The sequence below is a fragment of the Stegodyphus dumicola genome, chromosome 7 (assembly GCF_044657685.1).
Source record: "Stegodyphus dumicola isolate Sdum_Otavi_A_Nest chromosome 7, ASM4465768v1".
NCBI lineage: Eukaryota > Metazoa > Arthropoda > Arachnida > Araneae > Eresidae > Stegodyphus > Stegodyphus dumicola.
Window position 1 is genome coordinate 53,508,436 of NC_140774.1, and position 20,390 is coordinate 53,528,825.

Consider the following 20,390-nt stretch of genomic DNA (forward strand, 5'->3'; position numbering starts at 1 on the left):
ATGTGGAGCTGAATATATTTTACTTTAGTAGTAGCTAATTACAAAAGATGCATTTGTGCGTAAACAGATATCAAACAGAGGTGCAAATTAGTAAACATATTTCTTAATGTTACATTACTACTGAAGAACTACCATCATTTACTGAAAAGGAACATGAGGAAGCCTAGAGGGAAGTTTCTTTGGATAATGATGAGAAAAACACAAGAGTGCCCATGCTTAATGAAATCGTCAAGGACCATAGATCTATTGAATATCAATGCCATATACTGCTTAGTGCCATAAACTTAAAGCCCGACTTCAAGCATATGTGTGAGGTCAGATAGCTGTCTTCCATCTCAAATAGAAGCCTAAGGAGATGATACTAATCGAAATGAAAAAATTATATTAGACTTGTACATATGAATATTTTATATGATCTGTAAATTAATTTATTACTAGTGTTTCCAAAATTTAGTGTTTAACCTTTAGAGGCTGGGGCTTTGGTAGCAGTAAAAGCCTTGAAGGGACGGGGAATCTTGAACCGAATGCTTTCCCCCCTTTAAGAAATCACCTCCTGTTTGCAACAAAGATTATTGTGTGTAATTTAACGGATTCTCAAAGGGGTACATCTATGTCGCAAAAGGAAAAGAAGTGTAGGGATTCGTGACCAGACTTCAAGGTACTTTTCACCACTGAGGGAAAATTTCATATTACAGTTGTTCCGGATTGAGAGTACTTGGAAATGTGTAAACTTCCGTTGAAGAAAATGCCATTCTTTACATTATAGGACGTTACTTTCGCTTTTATAAAATTTTGGTTTGAATTCTAAATTCCACTGCAAAACTATGTGTCTTTACTAAGTGCTTACAATAATTATTTCTATCGTATCTTTATATTAATGTTATGTCAAAAAAATATTTCAACTATTTGATTATTTCCGTGGACAATTTAAAATTTAACCAGTCTTCATCTCAGTCTTTTTCTTTTTCTTTTTTTACTGTTAAATGTCCTTATAATTTTAAATTTGTTTTGGTATATATTATCAAACATAGCTAGATCTTTGAAATTTCTTCCATACAGGGAATAATTAAAAAATAAACGCTTAAAGCTATAGAAATGATTAAAAATTAAAGTTCAGTGGAACTGTTAAAATTATGCTCTATAGGCATAATGAAGTTTTTAATTTTATATAATTGTTCAAAATCTGTTTGATAACACACTATTTAAGGAGGAAACTCAGCAAATTAGAGTATAACTGGTAAATAATTTCATTTTGTCATAGATTTAAAATAATTTCATTTTGTTGTAGACTGTTAGTACTGCAATGTCCAACTACATAAGTGCTACTAATTAAAATTCAGTTCTTTTCCAAAATTAATGCATAATAAAACAAACGCTTTTTAGAATATTTTAGTTTTAAAAATTTGAAAAAAAAAAAGATTACTTAATTATGTACCGTTTTATACTGTTTATTGAAAATCAGTAAGTGATATATTTTAAGTGTTAATAATAGAATGAATTTTAAGTCATTAAAAATGTCAAATTATTTAGTATGTAAACCCATAATTCAAAATGTAAATTCCATTTGGCTAAAACTAAATTCCCAGCCTTACTAAGAGAACATGTTCACTGGGGTATCAAAATTTAGGTAATTTCTTACTGCAAAGAGTTTTTCAAATTGAAGGGAAAATTGTTATGCATAGTGTCTCCAAAAACTGTGGGACAAAAGTTACATGATAATTAGTTATCTTCAGTACTGTATTATGTTATTCTATATTATGCTACATAATTTAGCACATTAAGAGAAATTTCCAGATAATTTCAGGTGCTGGTCAGCAAAATTCTCTCCTGTTTGAAATTGTCGTCCCATGTGAATTTTTCTATTTCCTCTATTCTTTAAACCAGTTCGTTTCAACTCCAGACTGTCTTTGTAGCAGCTTTGACATCAAACATGGCAGCATATTTATATGGTGAAATTTATATTCTATGATATATTAGCGAGTATCTTTACTTGCAGTTACTCAAAACATCTTCATTATCAGGTCATGCGAAATCTACACTGACACAGTTGAATTAACTGTTTTTCTCGTTTTTTATTGAAATGAATGACAAAGGCATTCAATCTCTTAAAAGATCAAGGTTCAAAAATTCAGATGGGAAACATGTGAACAATGATTTGTACATTTATTGAGAGCTTTTACATCCTGTTTGTATTCTCAGAGCTCAACGGACAGTGAGATTTCACAGATGCTACTCTTACCATTCTGAACATCTTACTTCAAAATTATTTGACCGACCGTCAAATCAAGACACTGATATGGAGGTACCTTTTAAAATAACAATACATCAGTACATCTGGAATCTAATGGCTAAAGATGACATTTTAAACTGATTGACTAGTTTTAGCGTATTTATGATTTCCAGGTTTCAGACTGAAATTGCAAAACTACTATTGTTTCTTTGACACAAAATTTATATTTATGTTCTTGTGATTTGTCTGAATAATAGTATCATGACAGTAAATTTCCGTATGTGAAGGTCACTTCGGCATAAGCAGATATATATGGAAATAAAGACAGAACTGTTAAGAATGAATTGATAAGAATGTAAGAAAAAGTGCTTGTACATGTATTCAAGTACGAGGGAATTTATATTTGTTTATGGAAATGTGTACCTACATATCCATGCAGTATGTATGTCTGCACTGATATAATATGGTATAAGTGCAGATATGCACATAAAGTGGAAAGCATGCATACCTTTAAATGGGAATAACGTATATATAGACACGTACATGTACACACACAGGCACACATATGTACATGTGTTTGCGTGTATATTTATGCATATGTGTATAAACATACATATATATGTATGTGTATATATTTAATGATCAGGCTCTTGAAGAAGCTTTCGTATTTCTTCTTCAGTCAAAGCTCTTTTCCTTTTTGGCATATTGCTAGAAAAATGTCAAAATAATTCCTAAAAAAAACTTATGAAAATATGCAATATTCTAAAGCAACGCAAGTCTCTGTTTAGAATTTACAAACGCAGTTATCGCGAATTCTGTAGCTATGTAGCTACAAGAACTAAAAGGGAATAATTTGGAAAAACCGGATTCTTAACACAAAGAGCTTTGAAAGAGATAAGTGGTTGAAACCCCAGGGACGTCAAATTTGACATTTCACCCCACTCTTTCAGCCTGGAAAATTGGAGGGAAAGACAAGGCCACTAAAGTGGACAACCCCGTCATTTCAAACAGAGGACTCTATGGCCACTATAATGGCCATCCCATCCTCAAAAGGTTAATATTCTTTGAAAATTTTTGTGATGTTTTGCACTTTTAAATTGGGGTTTTAAGAGAGATTAAAATTTTATCCGTAATAACCTATGGGAAACGTCCCATGCTTTACATAATAAATGTCATCTTGGAACATATTGTGCTTATTTATATGAGACAGCATTCTCTCTCTGACACTGGATCTGGACCTGTTTTGTCTAAGCATCCCTTTCAGCATTGCTGGAAGTTCATCTAACCTGGCTCATTTCCAGAGCTCAAGAAATACATATATTGCTTATTTAGATTATTTTTAACATGTTTTATAGACTACAAAAAGTATAGAAAATTTTTTGTGTATTCAATTATTAAAATACTTAACATTTAAATAAAAAGCTGACTGCATTTTTCCTTAATTGAGAACCTCTGTTTTCTGACAGTTACTCCATTTGTCTCATCAACTGTCTACCAGTCAGCTACCTGAATTCATGCAACACTACATTTGCCAAATGCATGATTATATTTTCTGCAAACAAAAAATCCAAGTTACACTTTCATAAAATAGCTTTCAAGTGACATTTTTAAAAATATTCTGTTGTCAGAAGACATCTCTGAATTCATAACTTTCTATGTGCATATTGTTACTCCGCTATTAAAAACGTGCAAATTCATGAATTTTTAAGTATAACGGTTTTTGTCTTTCTTGAACAGTTAATATTCCTTTGTTTCATTATTATTTCAGTCAGAGAACTTGGTTAGATCAGCACATATCAATTTAAAATAGATATGACGAAAGGACTATAGTATTTACTATCTGTATTATAGACAGAAGGAGTATGAATGATACTAGATAAGACAGAAGGACTATGGACTTATCATGAACTATGATAGTCCATCCAACCCTTTTTTTATATGCTTAAAAGAATAGTCGAAGAAAGCATTTTGCCAAGATTTGGTTGTTATTTGTCAAAGGATCTGATGATCACTGCATGTGAAGTGGTAAACATGTGTCATTATGGTAGTTAGTTCTTGAGTTTTCCTTTGTATTTGATATATAGATAAATTTATTCTGTAAGTAATTGAACACTAAGATTTTTCTGCCGTAAATCTGGTTAAAGTTTGCTTAGATTGAATTACTGTTGATGGTTATTAACAGACTTACAGTAAAAGATTTTGTGCATATGTAATTTATGATTAATATTTCTTGGTTACGTATATAAAAATCAAATATATGATAATGATTACATTCTTTAATTTCTCAGCCTTCTGTGATAATCACATTATGTAGAATATAGTTTCTCATCAGCCTTATAAATTTATACTTCAGTAACAAGAGTTCTTTTATGGAAGTTTTATATTCACTGCTCGCAAAAAAAAAGGGGGGACAGTTCTATATCTTCCGTTCTACTGGGCCGATTGACAAAATTCAAACTGCATTCTTCATGTCTCGAAAGTGTGACTTCGGATAAATATTAGATTTATATACAGCTCTATTCTAACATAGTTATTGTGACAAAAATCAGACTTTTTCTGAAATAACACCAATTGTTTCCCCCGTATTTTGATTCTACGACTCAATTATGCCTAAATATGAAATTTTGTAAAATTTGGTGCGAAATTTACAAATTTATGTTGGCGCTTTTTTTCCAGTTGTGCTAAGAATAGTTCATTTGGCGAACTTCATAATATATGGCAACCTATTTTCCTTTCCCATGAGCGGGAAAAAAGTTACAATCGTTCCTTTTTTCAAATAATATTCTTTATATTTTTAATTATAATTGTTATTATTTTAAGTAATTTTTCTTTTTCGAATTTCACTTAATTGTTTAAGTTGCACGATTTCTTTCGAATAACTGTTTTAAAAATTTCTATTTACCCATTCGAACTGCATAGTTTAAATAAAAGGTGCATCGTTTATTTTTTTCAAATAGCTTTCTTTGTATGTATTTTGTGAATATTTTGTCATAGTTAATATTTTAGGCAATTTTTAAATTTTTAGACTTTTATTTCAATTGTTTGTGTTGCATTGTCTCTTCAGATATTGTTTTAAAATTTTCTATTTATTCATTCGATTTGAGCATTTTAAATACATTTATTAAAATTAATTTTCCAGGATTTGATTTTATTTCTTTGAATTGCATTTCTTACTGAAGAAACTTTGTGTCCCAGACTATGATGCATTTGAAAACTGAATATATTAAAAGAGAAAATGCAGTAAAGCACAGTTAACACGCCTTTCAACATTCCGTTAAGAAAAGATATATAAATGAGAAAGATGTATAACCGACATTTTAACTTAGGATGACTTGCACATATTGCTTTAAATAGCTGTAGAGACATTAAGTATTTTTTGGAAGCAGAGGAGCTGAAAAATTAGCAACGCTTTCGCCAGGAATCAAACCGTGGACTTCTCAAATACGCACTGAGTGTGCTGACCACTACACTACGAAGGGAGAAATATATTATATAACTTTACCATTGTGCTCATTGCTTTACACAATTTTATCATTCTACATGTTATTCATATTTTAAATAAATATTTTATTTTTGAAATCGCAAGAATCAAATATCTTAAGATTAAAAAGTTTTAAATTAAAAGAGATACTAAATTTTATGGAAAAGTTTATTTTTTTCTTCTTAATGGCTTGCTCTTTTTCTTCAGGCATTCTGCAAGTATCCAACTTTTCGAAACATCTTGGTATTTCTGACATTCATTTTAAATAAAGTTTTATCGCCTCCCATTTCATAAAGGCCCACAAACGCCTGAGTGGTTAAGTTGCTGAACACTGGTAGTTCGCTCCGGGGTTTGAATCCCGACGAACGGGCTGGCTGCGTGGGCATTTTTGTGGTTTATTTCTTCATGAAGGCATTCCTCAATTTATGCAGATAGCCCTGCTTTGACGTAACTTAATAATCCAATTCAATCCATTTCATCAGTATTTGGTCAGAGCCTTTATCAGTACTTAGAGGCTAAGCATCTTAAAGGCATGAGATGAAAGGAAAGACTGGTTTCATCAAGAGTGAAAACGGCTTTAGGTGACATATACATCACTGGATAAATTCCTGAATATTCAAATAATCAGGAAATTATCCTGATTTATCCTAATATAAAGGAAAAAACAAAAAGAAATTAATAAAAAAAGAGATATTAAAAAATATATGCCAAATTCAATTAACATTGAGGAGCTAAATTTTTGAGAGCTAATTTTTTAAAAACTACTTGTATGATTTTTACAAAACTTGGTAGTCTGGCATAATTTGAGTCGTAGAATCGATATATGGAAAAAAAATCGGTATGCTTTTTCAGGAAAAGTCCGATTTTGTGTCAAAATACCTATGTTGGAATAGTGCTATATATAAATCTAATATATATCCTAAGTTGCACTTGAAACATGAAAAACGCAATTTGAATTTTTTCAATCAGCCAAGTAGAATGGGAGATATAGAACTGTCCCCTCCTTTTTTTTTGCACATTGTACATGTATATACATTATTGAACCCTTCAGGAATATGAAAGAATTTTTAGAAGTATTTTTAAATGAAAAAATATCTTGGATATAATAATTCATGCCATTTTTTTTCAGTTAATCCAGATGATATTAAAAAGATAACAAGTTCTTTAAATGCCTTAGCTCATGAGAAAATAAAAGTTCAAAAGGTCAGTAATCATTATCTATTTCTGTTTTTTGTATAATGAAATATGAAGCAGCATTTGAACATTTAAAAAATAGTAGTCATAATTTAGTATGCATAAATCATGAATTTAAACACTCAAATTATACTTAACATTTTAAAAGCAATCAAATTTTGTTAGCATTATCAAAAATTTTGGAATCATATGCATTTTTGTGAATAAATGCTGTTCACATCAGTTATTACATCTCATACTAGATTTTCTGTTAAAAATAATAGATCTTTAAAGTACAGAATTTTTTTGTATAGACAGTTAGAATTATTATTTCCGCCTGTATATATTAATATTCTGAAGCGGTGTCTGAATTTTTATGTATTCTATCAGAAACAAGCATCAAATCATTATAGATAATTTTCAATCTGCAGGTAATTCTGGACTTTCATAAAAGGAGTAGTTCAGTAATATTTAAAAGAGTGCTTTATCAAGAAAATTTAAATGGCAAAAATTTCAGAATTTTGAGGAGGACCAAGCAGCAAAAGTTAGAGATGGCAGAATATTTAGCATTTAGGAGAGGCACTGGGCAATAGAATTTAGGGAGGTGCTGCACACCAGAATTTAGGACACACAGAGGCAAAATATTTAGAGCAGCAATGTGCCCCTTTCCCACAAATACTCAGCATACAAGACAGAAAGTGTGATCCAAGCTGACATCAGTACAACATCAATCAGTGCATTATTATTGGTTGCAAGGTGACTCTGTAGTTAGCATGTGTTTAAAAGTGACATGCATGATAGTAGACAGAGGAAATTCAGAATTTTTAGCATTTAGGAGAAGCACTGGGCAATAGAATTTAGGGATGTGTTGCACACCAGAATTTAGGATACACAGAGGCAAAATATTTAGGGCAGCACTTCCCACAAATACTCAAGGGCAGAAAGTGTGATCCAAGCCGACATCAGTGCAACATCAATCAGTGCATTGTTATTGGTTGCAAGGCGACTCTGTAGTTAGCATGTGTTTAAAAGTGACATACATGATATAGTGATTAAGTATAATTCCTATTTATATAAGTTTCCTATTCCACCTGCCTCATTTGTTATTATATTCTCCATTTTCAAGAATTTGTGTAAGTTTTTTTTATTATTTTGACTGGTGGTACCTCTTGGATTATTCTGATGTTGGACCTTTGAATTTCTGACTTTGTTCTACATATATATTACACACACACACATATATAGCATAAATCGGAAAAATACATTAAAAGGACATAACGTGCATACATATGTGTCCTTTTAACGTATTTTTCCGATTCTGAAAACCCTCTTAGCCAATAATAATCAGCGTCATAGTTAATGCAGCACATCCAACTCAGAATAAAACAAAAATGTTGTTAAAAATCCCAATATTGTTCTATTGCCATTTTTAAACAGGGTTCATAGCCACATTTTAGTGAAAAAAATAAGCACCTAGAAGCACTTTTCAAGTACATTTTAAGAAAAAAAAAATAAGCACCTGTCTAATTACATTAAACACAACTGCATAACTTTAAAAATTAGACTTGTAATTTAAAATATGAGAAATGCAGTATTTATTAAGAGAATAAGCATTACCTCAACCATGGAAAATAATTACTTTTTTAAAAATTTTAAATAACAGTTCAATTTACAGAACTAATTCATAATGAGAGAAAAAAAAACTATGCAGAACTAAACTATATTACAAGATTAAATGATGAAATTTCAGTTCAAAATGGAGAAAATAAATAATAATAAGGCATATTTATTGTATTCGCTTGGAACCTAATAATAAATACAATTTATTTTTCCACTCATATTGATATTTAAATAATTAAAAAATTTTCATTGTATATCAGTTTTCCCTTAACAGATATTGCAAGCAAAGTAATTTAAGTAAAAAAGAGGAACATTTCTGAAATCAGAAGACAGAAATTTGCTTTATGCAATTATCCTTACACAGTAAAAGCTTGACTAACCCGCATACTTGGAAATTGGCGAATATTTGGACAGTCGAGCGTAACTTGAAAAAGTGAAGCGGAGGGAAGGGGTTGACTGTAGCCGCTCTTTAGATTTTTCCGCTAAATAAATGCTTTTGACATTTCGATATGTGCATCATATAAAAATAAACCAATGGAACTGAAAAATATTCTGCTTAGCAAGCACAGTAAAACTCTTTTAAGTGTTCATAAACAAATCTCGGACAGAATATCAAAATTAATTATCTCTGCAAAATATTGCAAACGTTATTGTGCAATACGTGCGCCGTAATTCTTCCCTTCGTGATATTACGCAATAGGAATCAACAGCTGCAGGTATTGGGAGAATAAAGAACTAAATAACTGGGGTGTTTTTAATTCTAATTTTCAATAGACGGCGTTAAATTTCCGGAATAGAATCATTCTTCGCTTGGGTTGGTAGACTGCAGAACTTTTAATCCTATTCAATCCAGATTGGAAAGCGACATAAAAAAAAAGTCCGTTGCTTGTTTTGCAGTGAACTGCAATGGTTTCAATATTCGAGATTTTCCGGAGAAAGGGGAGAACCTCCCAATCTTCGTACTGTATAATGCATTGGCCAAAAAAATGAAATTATTTTGACTATTCGATTACTTTCCCTTTATTTAAGCCATTCCGAATATTATTCCTTAGAAAGCTAATCTGTGTTAAAACACAACCATTTTTGGAAGTTTATTATACTTCAGCAGTTACTGCAACTATGTTATTATAAACATTCATACATATGCTCATAATATAAGCATAACGATCATAATAAACACGAATATGAACTGACCAAGCAGAAAGAGAATGCAAATTATAAAGATCTTGATAAAAATTCAAACGAGTGTAGTATTTGGGTGGGAGGAAAAGAATGCTGAATGTACCGGAATTTTCTACTGCTTTTGCAATTTTTCGACCAATAGAACGACGGGCACCTGTCTGTACTCTTCGTGCACACCAAAGGTTATGTTAATGCAGAGAAAGGGGAAAAAGCTATTTCCGGGAGTATGATTCACTATCTGACATTCCATATTAGGAAGAAATGTTGTTTATTTCGTTTCGGCTTTGGTAGTACGAGGAAAAATAGCGCGTTCAATAAAAAAAAAAAAAAAAGCACTAAAAGCAAAAAATAAGCCCTAAAAACAAAAAAATAAGGGCTTTAAAGAAAAAGTAAGCACCTATAAGGACCTTTATATTTTATTTTCAAATATAAGGACTTATAAGCACTTATAAGGATCGCTACGAACCCTGTTAAAGATCATCAAATCCTTTGCAAATCTAAACTCTTCTCTTTGGCAAGAGAATTCCTTTACAGTACCTTGTTTTTCCCTAAAATGTGGCAATAATATGCAGTCTTCAATGAAATGTCATGCATTGCCTTCAGCGTTACAAAAATTGCAAAGACTATTATTTTGCAAATTAAATCTTTCCAGTACGTCAGGAAGCATCCATGTCCAGTAATTATTTGATTGTAATCAAAATAACATATCATAGAAACTTCAAAGTTCAACAATCTCTCCTTTTTCCCAAAATGTTCAGTTTCTTTTTCCAGCAATCATAATAGAAATCCTTGATTTTACCAATAACAACTCTTTTTGATGCCTCAATATCGAACTCATCCCCGTCATTATGAATATGTGTATTTATATGTGTGCATATAATTCAAAATGAGATAAAATAAATACACTTAAATTCAACCCATATTCAGGTAAAAACCCACATTCAAATACCAAAAAAAAAAAAAAAACAGAAGCACAGTGGCAAACAAACTTCAAGAAATAGGGGGCAAAACATGCCAGAACCAAAAATGAAAAATGGTATTTACATCCTTTGCTGCATCGGGATATTCAATTGGTACAACAAAAGAAGCAAATAAATAGCCTGTTTTGGAACTGACAAAGATACAGATTAATGTTTAAAAATAAAGTAACCTGTGTCTCTGTCAATCCAATCTGTACAAGTTGAAGTAAGTAGTCTAAAAATTGTAGCTCAAAAACATATACAATATAAAAAAGATTGCAAAATAACTGACAGATTTAAAAAGTATTTCAAATAGATAGTTCAAAAACAAATCTTACAAAAATAATCAAACATTTGAAAAAACAAAACCATATGCAAATATTTTAATTCAGATTTAAAAAAAAAAACATTATATTCAAATTTTGAAAACATACAGGCTGAATGAAAAATAATAGCAAAATTCATAAGCAAAAAAGCTTAAAAATCTGATAAACATTTTCAATTTGAGTGGAATCCAAAAACATGTATAACAGAAGTAACCCAACATATGTAAAAATAAAAAAAACATAAATAAAAATTTGATCCAAAAATATAAAATAATAAATAGAGGAGTTAGTTTTTAAAATCTGTAATACAACAGCAACAAAAGTTTTGAAATAAAAAAATATATATATACTTCTGTGTAGTAGCAACGCCTAAATAATAATTTTAGATAAAATACAAATTTAATAATAGTTAAATAGAAGTAGAAAATTTTCTGTTGTAGGAGTAAAACAACGTTGAATTATGTGGATTGTGAATCCTAAATACTGCCAGTATCCTATATGATGTGTGATATGTCTATAATATATATATATAGTGTGTGTGTGCAAAATATTAGCAACTTTTCTGATTTTGACAATTTCACAAAAATCAACTGGGATACATGAAGTTCATACTGCAAAGGCATAATGCAGTACTTAAAAGATGAGAAAAGTGTAGTAGCATCCCTCCCCCCCCAAAAAAAATAGAATGTAGAATGAATAGGAAAAAGACAGGCCTAAGGTATTTATTGACAGAATGGTGCTGGTACAAAAAACTGTATACTCTAGAGCAGGGTTTCTTAAACTGTGGGTCCACAGGACCTGCAGCAGGAGGTCACCAAAAATTTCAGCAGTTTTGATATTTAACTTATTATAATAATTTTAAGATTACCAAATATTTTTACACAATGTATCTGAAAATAGATAAAGATAAGACAATACAGACAAAGCTAAAAACGAAAGCATTTCAACACATTCTTTTTATAATATAAACATTCATTTTCGTTCTTTTGCATGTGACGCTGTCATTTCGTCTGTTACTTATTTAAAATTTCACATTGTTCCATGTCTTAAAATTAGAAATTAAAGTTAATGACCTAAAACTGCAATAGTATATTACAGTACAAATGAAAAAATTGACAGTTTCACTCGCGCGTGTGTCGGATCTGTGCAATACTTATGGGGTCCCACAAAATTTTCATAAACATCATGGGGTCCTGGAGGTTACGAAAAAAATCACAGTGATAAAAAGAGTTGTGACTGAAAAAAGTTTAAGAATTCCTGCTCTAGAGGGAGGCAAACAAATCAGAGAGCCTTGGTAAGGTATATTACCTCTCCTAATTCAAATGGTTGCATTGCGCACTTTGTCGATACTCAACACCAGATTATCTAACCATTCTTGGTAAGAATTCCCATTCATCAAGGTGTGTGTATTTTAGTTTTCTGTTGTTCTCTGGAGGGTAAGATTGGGCTGCCAGGCATTTTCCTAAAGTAACCCATGCATGTTCAGTGGGATTTAAATTGGTGCAGCATGCTGGGCAATTCATTCTCTGGATAAATTCATTGTCTAGAAGTTCTTGAACAGCATGAGTCCTGTGTGGCCATGTTTTGCCATCCGTATAAACAAAGTTAAGACCAGTGGCACGCCGGAAAAGTAACGATGTCTGGTAAGTGAAATTTTATTGAAAATATGGATCTCTGTCTATCTGTTTCATCATAATGCCTCCCCATACCAGCATGCTAGGACCACCCCAGAGGTATCTTTCTCTGATGTTAGTGGGATGAAAGCATGTTCCTAATTCTTTCCATATCCAATCATTTGTCAGACTGAAACAATTATCATCAGTAAAGAGAATGTGACTTCACTGCTGAGGTCTTCAGTCTTTGTTCTATGCACTACTGGAATTAGTTTTGCAATAGGCTGCTGTCATTGATATGCATGGACCTTATAAGAAATTGACTAACCCAGTGGGCGGGGCACTCATCACCGATATGTCCGGAAGAAAGAGTAGGGACGATCTGGTTTACTTTAACGCTGAAACCTATGGCGTTTGTATCACATAACTCATTTTAATTATTAAATGTGATACGTTGTATAGTGATGAGAGATTTCGTTGAGTTTGTTAATCAAAAATTCGTTAACGTTTTACAAAATAGGGAATATATTAAAACAAATTCGAAATTCGGCCGTCCAGATGCCCATGTTTGGGTGAAGGATTACATTATTCAAAATTTCATAGCTCTAGATACTGTCGTTTTGTCACAGTGCGAGAAACATGTATTCATGCATATTCTTCATTATTTAATTTCTTTAAATGTAATACAGGGCGATAATATTTGGTAACAACAATTTGCAAGGAGATACGGATATTTATATAGAAACAGCGCAAAATGCCGCTTCGAAACTAACAGCCTTTCTAGGCTACCACTCCTTTGGACTAATAAGTTAAATTAACAGCAAATAAAAAAAATCTTATACAGAACTAAAAATAAATTTTAAAAAAATAATCACTATAAAATATAAGCAAAATTAATTATTACAGTTAAATACAATTTTAATATTAGAATTAAATGTATAAAAATTTTTAAGGAGTCAAAAGTGTTCACTATGAATATTATGTATTATGAAATATAGTTGAAATAAAATTCCTTTATAGAAATTGTGCTATAATACTCATCTATAATTTTAAAAAAGCAGCACAATTTAGAATTTTAAACAAAACTTTCAAAAATTCGTTTTGAAATATTTTAGTATTTTTTACTTATTTACACCAATAAAAAGCATAAAAATTGCAAGAGAAAATTGCTTGTTTGAAATTTTCTATTAGTTCAGATTTAAAATATTATTTTCTAAAAGAAGTAGTTACAAATTTCCTTACAGCATAGGAAAAGCTAAAAAAATATCCAGCCCTGAAAGCATGCAATAGCTTTATAATTATTTGGAACGTTAAATATGCTTGATAAATATGCTAAATTTTTAAAAATCAATCTCAATTTCAAAAATAAAAACATGTAGAAATTCTAATTTGTGAAATGTTTCGCTACAACCAGCTTTTTCTTGACAATTATACACGCTGCAATAGGCAACCACTGTTAAATTTCTGCAAGTCGTCCCTACTCCTCCGGATGTGATCAGGGTGACAGCTGGGAACGCCTCAGACGAGGGAGGAAACCAATTTGGGTTAGTCTATTTCTTATAAGGTCCATGTTGATATGCAGCGTTCGGTACGGCAGGGAATAGGCCATCTTAATGAAGTCATCTGGTCACAGTAAGCTGATGTATGTCATCTGGTTGCGATGTACAATTACTGAGCAATGTTGCTTGCTGTAGTTTCAATCTCTATGCTTGCAGGAGAATATATCAGCCACCATTTACTGTTGTTTTCCTTGCACAACCTTTCTTACAGCTATACTTGTTGTTTTCAAGCTTGTGAAGCAACATTTTATCAGTTCCAAACTCTTTGGCGATGGACTTCAACCTATGCTCCTCATCAAGCTTGCAAATCATTCTACCATGCGTAAAGGCATCCTGCTTTTTTTGTGTAACCATACTTGCAACATATTTCACTTTCACTTGCAGAAGAAATGAAATGTGCCTTCCTTTCTTCATTTTAAGTTGCCTTGCCCAGCATGCACTGGCGTTGTGCATTTTGTGTGCCTTGAAGTACTCTCTGATGTCACAGTGCTGATAACTGCATACGCATCACCTTCCTACTGAGTTGGTTTTTGTCATTGTACTGATCATGGAAAGCCCTTTTCAACAATTTCATGGTTATATGTTGAAAAATGAATTAAATGCTTACGTTTTGCACACTATTGTGTATAGGATGAAGTTTGAATGTTATATAAAAAAGTTTAATCTCCACTTTTAAGGCAGGTCTACTGAATTAATTCTTGCATCACATGTTTCTTTTCAGTGAAGTCTGAGGCATCCGCAGATCTACCATATTCTCTGGATCTTACTTTTACCATATAAATTACTGGCTTTATCTTTAAATCACATTAAAGGCAGGTGAATCATGTGAACAATTACAAATGATAGAAAATTGATTTTGAGGAAAGTTATGTGCCAAAAATGTGTACTAGATATTAATTGCTGATCATGCAGAGAAGGGCTTTACAGAAAACTATTCTGGCATATTACTTTTAATCAAAACATTGGAAAAATCTGAATTCTCAAAAATGAAAACATTGTATGAAAATGTTTAACAGGATCTTTTCAATTTTGTTATGGCTAACATGCTGATTAGTATTGAATACATTATTAATGAATTAATTTAAATTTTTAGTTTTGTCAGTTTCTTTTTATAATGATTTCTATTTTTGAATATTTAAGATACAAAAATTTAAGCAGTATTTAGATTAATTATATAACTGTGTTTATTTTCAGGCTAAAAGTGGTAAAAAGAAATCTAAGAAAGCAACACTTAACATAGGAAAAGATGACTTTACAATATTAGATTATGCAGATGAATTTGAAGACTGTATTTGATTCCTTTTACTCATTTTAATTGAAGTAATAGGTTGTTCTGTAATAGGTTGCTGTATATGTTGATTTGCAATAAATTTATTTAAATCCTACATTTATTTATAGTTATGTATAGACTGTTAAGTACTAAAACATTAATATTTATTATTATTTTTTTGTGTGTATTATTCACTCATTTTGAGATTTGCTTATTTCAAAAGAAATGAAACTTGAGCAACTGGACAATTATAAGGAAACATTTCACAATGGGAAGAAAATAGACTGGTATTTAAAACCATTAAAAAAAATTGACAAAAGCTTCTACAAAATCTAACTCACCAACCAAGGAAGTCTTTTCAGATAATTTTTAATGGATTTTTCTCCTTATTAATCTAAGATTAAAATCTTCTACACGTTAAATATTTTATTTCAAAAATATTTTTAAAAGGCAGCAGGTTTGACATGTTACCGAATAAATTCCACAAACAATCAAAACATATAATTATTTCCTATATTCTTCATTATCAGACATCTGCAAGTCTTTCTTTAATACATAAAGCAGGTCTCAGAACTTTGTTTCCTGTTTACTTTCTCGTACATTTTATAGCTTTTTTTGATTTTTGTAATTCTAATCTTGAAAACTGAGAGACATTAGGTATTTTTGGAAGCAGGAAAGATGAAAAATTAGCAACCCTTCGCCAGGAATCGAACCACAGACCTCTCAATTACATGCTGAGCATGCGGACCACTACACAACAAAGGCTGAAGGCTCGCTAAGAAGGCAGGAGAAATACCTTATAAAATTTAAAAAGAAATTTCATAAAATTTATTAAAACCATTTACAATTTAAATAAATTTGTACAATATATCACCCATTAAAATTATAAAATAAATACACATATAAGATTATTTTATAATATTATTTGCTATTAAATCTTGTAGGTAAGATGAGCCTTCTCCCATTAACAATTCTGATGCCATATCACCAAAACTTAAATCGTTTGCCAAGCAGTACTTGACTTTTATGTTTGAACATAGCGATAAAAGAAGTTTCATGTTTCTCAAAGCACTGTCATTTTTAGTAGGCACTTTTTTAAACCTGAAAAAAAGAATATTGAGCATGATTTAGTATTTGAAAACAGGATAAAGATTTACATTGGCATTTCATTTCTTGACATTTCAATTACAAAATTGGTATAGTAGTGACACTTGAATGTAAATTGGCAGAGAGTCAACCAAAGTTGCCTCTGAGCTGGGTGTGGAATGCATAGATGCTTTTTCTTTTTATGCTCACAATTGGTGATGGAATATCAACATCTGAAACATTTCATGATGGTTCAAATAATACACCATGCGAATATATATCTTCACATAGACGGATATTACAAAAAAAAAAAGTACAGGGACCACTATGACCAATTAAAGAAAATTTACTAATTTTCATTTTAAAAATTAGCAAGATTTTATTTGAAAATCATCAGAATACAGAAATAATAATAAAGGGGTGAACACTATTTTTAGGGAGTTAAGTAAGAGAATGTTACCAAAACTTGAAATGTGTATAATGGAATTTAGTTCCTTGTAATAGACTGGATTATTTGATTTAGGTAAATAAATATAAGATCTACCCGAACCCATGCCATTTTGTTAGAGAGTTTCCCAGTGGACTGAATCTGAGAAATCTTCCCCCTCCCCCATCACGAAACTCTTAAAGGACTTTCAGCTCAAAAGATTGCAAGTGCCTCCTTGTCTCAAATACATTGTAGTCACAAATATGCAACTCATCCCCAGGATTCAAACTTGGATCCAACTGCATGGGATTCTGTCAGTGTGTACTGATCACCAATGTGACATTTTCTTGTACTGTAATTTCCTATGTAACTGTTATTTGCTATAACAGTCATTAAAAATGTTATCATTATTATATAAGTGATATAAAATCATGTGGCTTTTTTGTAATTACAGCTGTGAACTTGTTATACATATGTGTATGCTATAATCAAGTTTGTATGCTTAAAGAGGATTTTTAAGATTAAGCATTTTTCATAAAATATAGCTATTTCCATGGAGAAAATACGAAGTATATATATCTGAATATCAAATAAAACAAATACTTTATTGTATCACTTTGTGGGGGTAGCACATTTTCATTCTTAGATTATTCAGGATCTTTCCCTCCTTTTTCTCTTACATTGTCTCATTAGATTTGATTTAAAAAAATTTTTTTTTTTCCCCCACCTCTTTATATAATCACTATCTGAAAAATCATCGCTTTCACTATCTTGCATCATCGCCATTATTATTATTATTTTTTTTTTCAGAGCATGTATCCTTTTTTATACATTACTAATCCACAAGCCGATGTATACTATACAATAGGGAAACACGTGACCAGTTCCTTCAAAAGGACTACGCAACCAACAAAATTTGGCAAAATGCCAATCAAAGCTGAATATTTCCTTTCATTTCCTCCAGGCCGAGTAAAACCGTAATAAAACAAATCGTACTAAAAAATTTTGCTTCACCCAAGTTTTCAGGAATAATTTAATAATTAACTGCAACATGTATGAACCCGAGATATCTCGAGATAATCACCCACACTCTCACAGCCTGCACTAAAACGGGCACTCCATTTTCTGACAGACTTGTCAGAGACACATTTTTTCCTGTAAACTGTCACCATCCGGCGATGAATAGCTGCCGGTTTCTCACCTTCCGCTGTCAGAAATCAGATAACATCTCGCTGCTCCTCAGTCGTTGAATTTTGCAACGTGAACGCCATCCTGTCCTCATACGAACTGTCGCATTATTTCGACGCTGCTTTTGATAAGAGCTCTGTTCTCTCCTGCGCATGCTCTGATCCCAGTCAGAGATTCCAATCGCATCCCAAGATGTCTCGCTACATTCTTCCATGGCAGAATATGCAAACATTTAACTGTTACGTTTTTACGTCGTTTCGTTCCTTTTCATTTGATCACTCCTTGTAACATAAGTAAGCATCAGTGGCTAAAACTGATGTTACTATTGAGAAGCTTCCCTTTTTAATTCAAATGCTATTTTTAAAGTTTCTATTACAGCATTCCCAAACCTTTTGACATGCAGAACCCTTGTTAGAATCAGCTGCTGTAGCTGGGCATAGCCCTTTAGGCCTATTTTATGTCTTACAACTTAATGACATTTAGGAATTGTATTGCATGACTGTGTTAGATTTGGTTATTTAAAAATGGCTATTTGGTTATTTACTAATGATTAAAGGGGAGATACTAAGTTCTGAACAAGCAGCAAGTAACTAGATAGTACTTTTAGGAAATGGAGAATGCATCATTGTAGTCCCAAAACTTTAGCAATGCATCAAATTCTTTTGTGTGGTAGAATTGAGTGCACACAATTTCTGAAACTTCACATAAACAACGATAATCAGGCAAGCGGTTAATAATAATTTATAATAATAATTTATAAATAAAAATTTATAAAATTACCAAAAATAATTTTAAAAAAATCTGAAAGGTTTCAGATTTTAAATTAGGTCAAAAGGAGCATTTTTTTCAATGATTTGTGTGTTACCTTTATTTATTAAATATCATATTCTTTGCCCTTAAACCATAAAATTCAGTTCAACAGTAATGTTGCGAAAAAATTTTAATATGAGTATATCTTTAGAATTTCCAATACACAGTACCGCATGCTGGAGATAAAAAGGTTTGTTTTTCCCCATAGAGTGTTGCCATTGCTTTCTTTTAAATTGTTGAGTTTGCTAATCAAAAATTCAGTAAAGTTTTACAAATTATGAAATCGATAATAAAACAAATTTTAAATTTCAAATTTGGGCTTTCAGATGCCCACATTGGCAGTAGGATTATGCCATTCAAAATTGGATGGCTATGTTTTATCACAATGCGAGAAACATACATACATTTATGCAGATTCTTCATTATTTAATTTCTTCAAATACAATACAGGGCGATAGTATTTGGTGGCAACGATTTGAAAAGTGATACAGCCTTTTAAAGCTTTCAATGCAAAATCGCAAACAATATATATATATATATATTGTTTTCAAGTAATAAACTCTATTAAAATACATATAACGAGTTTGTTATGCTGCTTTAACTAGTATTTTTGTGTTTCAAGTTCCTGTTTAGCCAGGACACTGTTCTGTTCACATAGCAAAAAGAATTCTTTTTCAAGCATTAAAAGTTAAAAAGCTAACAGCGTTAAATAATTTGCTATGGAAAGTATGAAATCTTCTAAGATGTGTCAACAATTGGGTAGCAGAAACATGTCAGAACCAGCTCTCTTTCATTCATTTGTGCACATAGACACACTTAACAAACAAACAAACAAACAAACAAACAAAAAAAAAAAAAAATATTTCACACCATATAACATCAAAACAACTAACCCTTTGCCAATTGTGATAATAAGCAATTTTCCCTTCCCAATTATGTATGATATCCGTCGGTGTAAATTTGTAATGCAAGCTAGCTCAGTTATGCTCACTACAGTAAGTAACTGTAATGCAAGCTGAGTTCATTAACAGCCTTCAATAAAAAATTAATTATTTTGTACTACAAGGGGTGATCAAATGAAAAGGTACGAAATGACACGGTGGGTATGAATGTAGACTTTATCTTAGGCCTGAGCACAACGATCCCACTGATGAACAAGCCGCAGGATTTCTTGTTCCCAAAATTCCTGTTGTTGTGACGAGACCCAGTCCTTCACAACGTCCTTGAGTATGTCGTCCGAGTTGAAGTGCTTCCCTTTCAGGTGTTCCTTCAGTGGACTAAACACATGGAAATCGCAGGGTGACATGTCCGGACTGTAGGGCGGATGATCCAAAGTCTCCCACTTGAGCTTGGCCAGTTCCATGTGTGTGATTCTGGAGACGTGTGGACACGCGTTATGATGGAGCAGAACCACACCCTCCCGGTCTTTTGTTCTTGATGGACCTGCGTAGGCGTCGAAGTGTCTC

The 20,390-nt window shown here is 31.7% G+C and overlaps 2 protein-coding genes across 4 annotated transcripts in view; one reads left to right on the forward strand and one right to left on the reverse strand.

Annotated features, from left to right (window-relative positions):
* Positions 1-15,528, forward strand: part of eIF3j (eukaryotic translation initiation factor 3 subunit j) — a 49,991-nt gene extending 34,463 nt beyond the window's left edge. The window contains exons 8-9 of the mRNA XM_035365451.2: positions 6,841-6,914; positions 15,338-15,528. Of these exons, the coding sequence (XP_035221342.1) occupies positions 6,841-6,914; positions 15,338-15,439 (176 nt within the window). The 3' untranslated portion in view covers positions 15,440-15,528. The remainder of the gene's footprint in view (positions 1-6,840; positions 6,915-15,337) is intronic.
* A 690-nt stretch (positions 15,529-16,218) lies between these two features.
* LOC118194234 (spatacsin) overlaps positions 16,219-20,390 on the reverse strand; it is a 173,380-nt gene continuing 169,208 nt past the window's right edge. For all 3 annotated transcript variants that reach the window (XM_035365449.2, XM_035365448.2, XM_035365450.2), the window contains one exon: positions 16,219-16,514. In XM_035365449.2, coding sequence (XP_035221340.1) covers positions 16,322-16,514 — 193 coding nt within the window. In that variant the 3' untranslated portion in view covers positions 16,219-16,321. The remainder of the gene's footprint in view (positions 16,515-20,390) is intronic.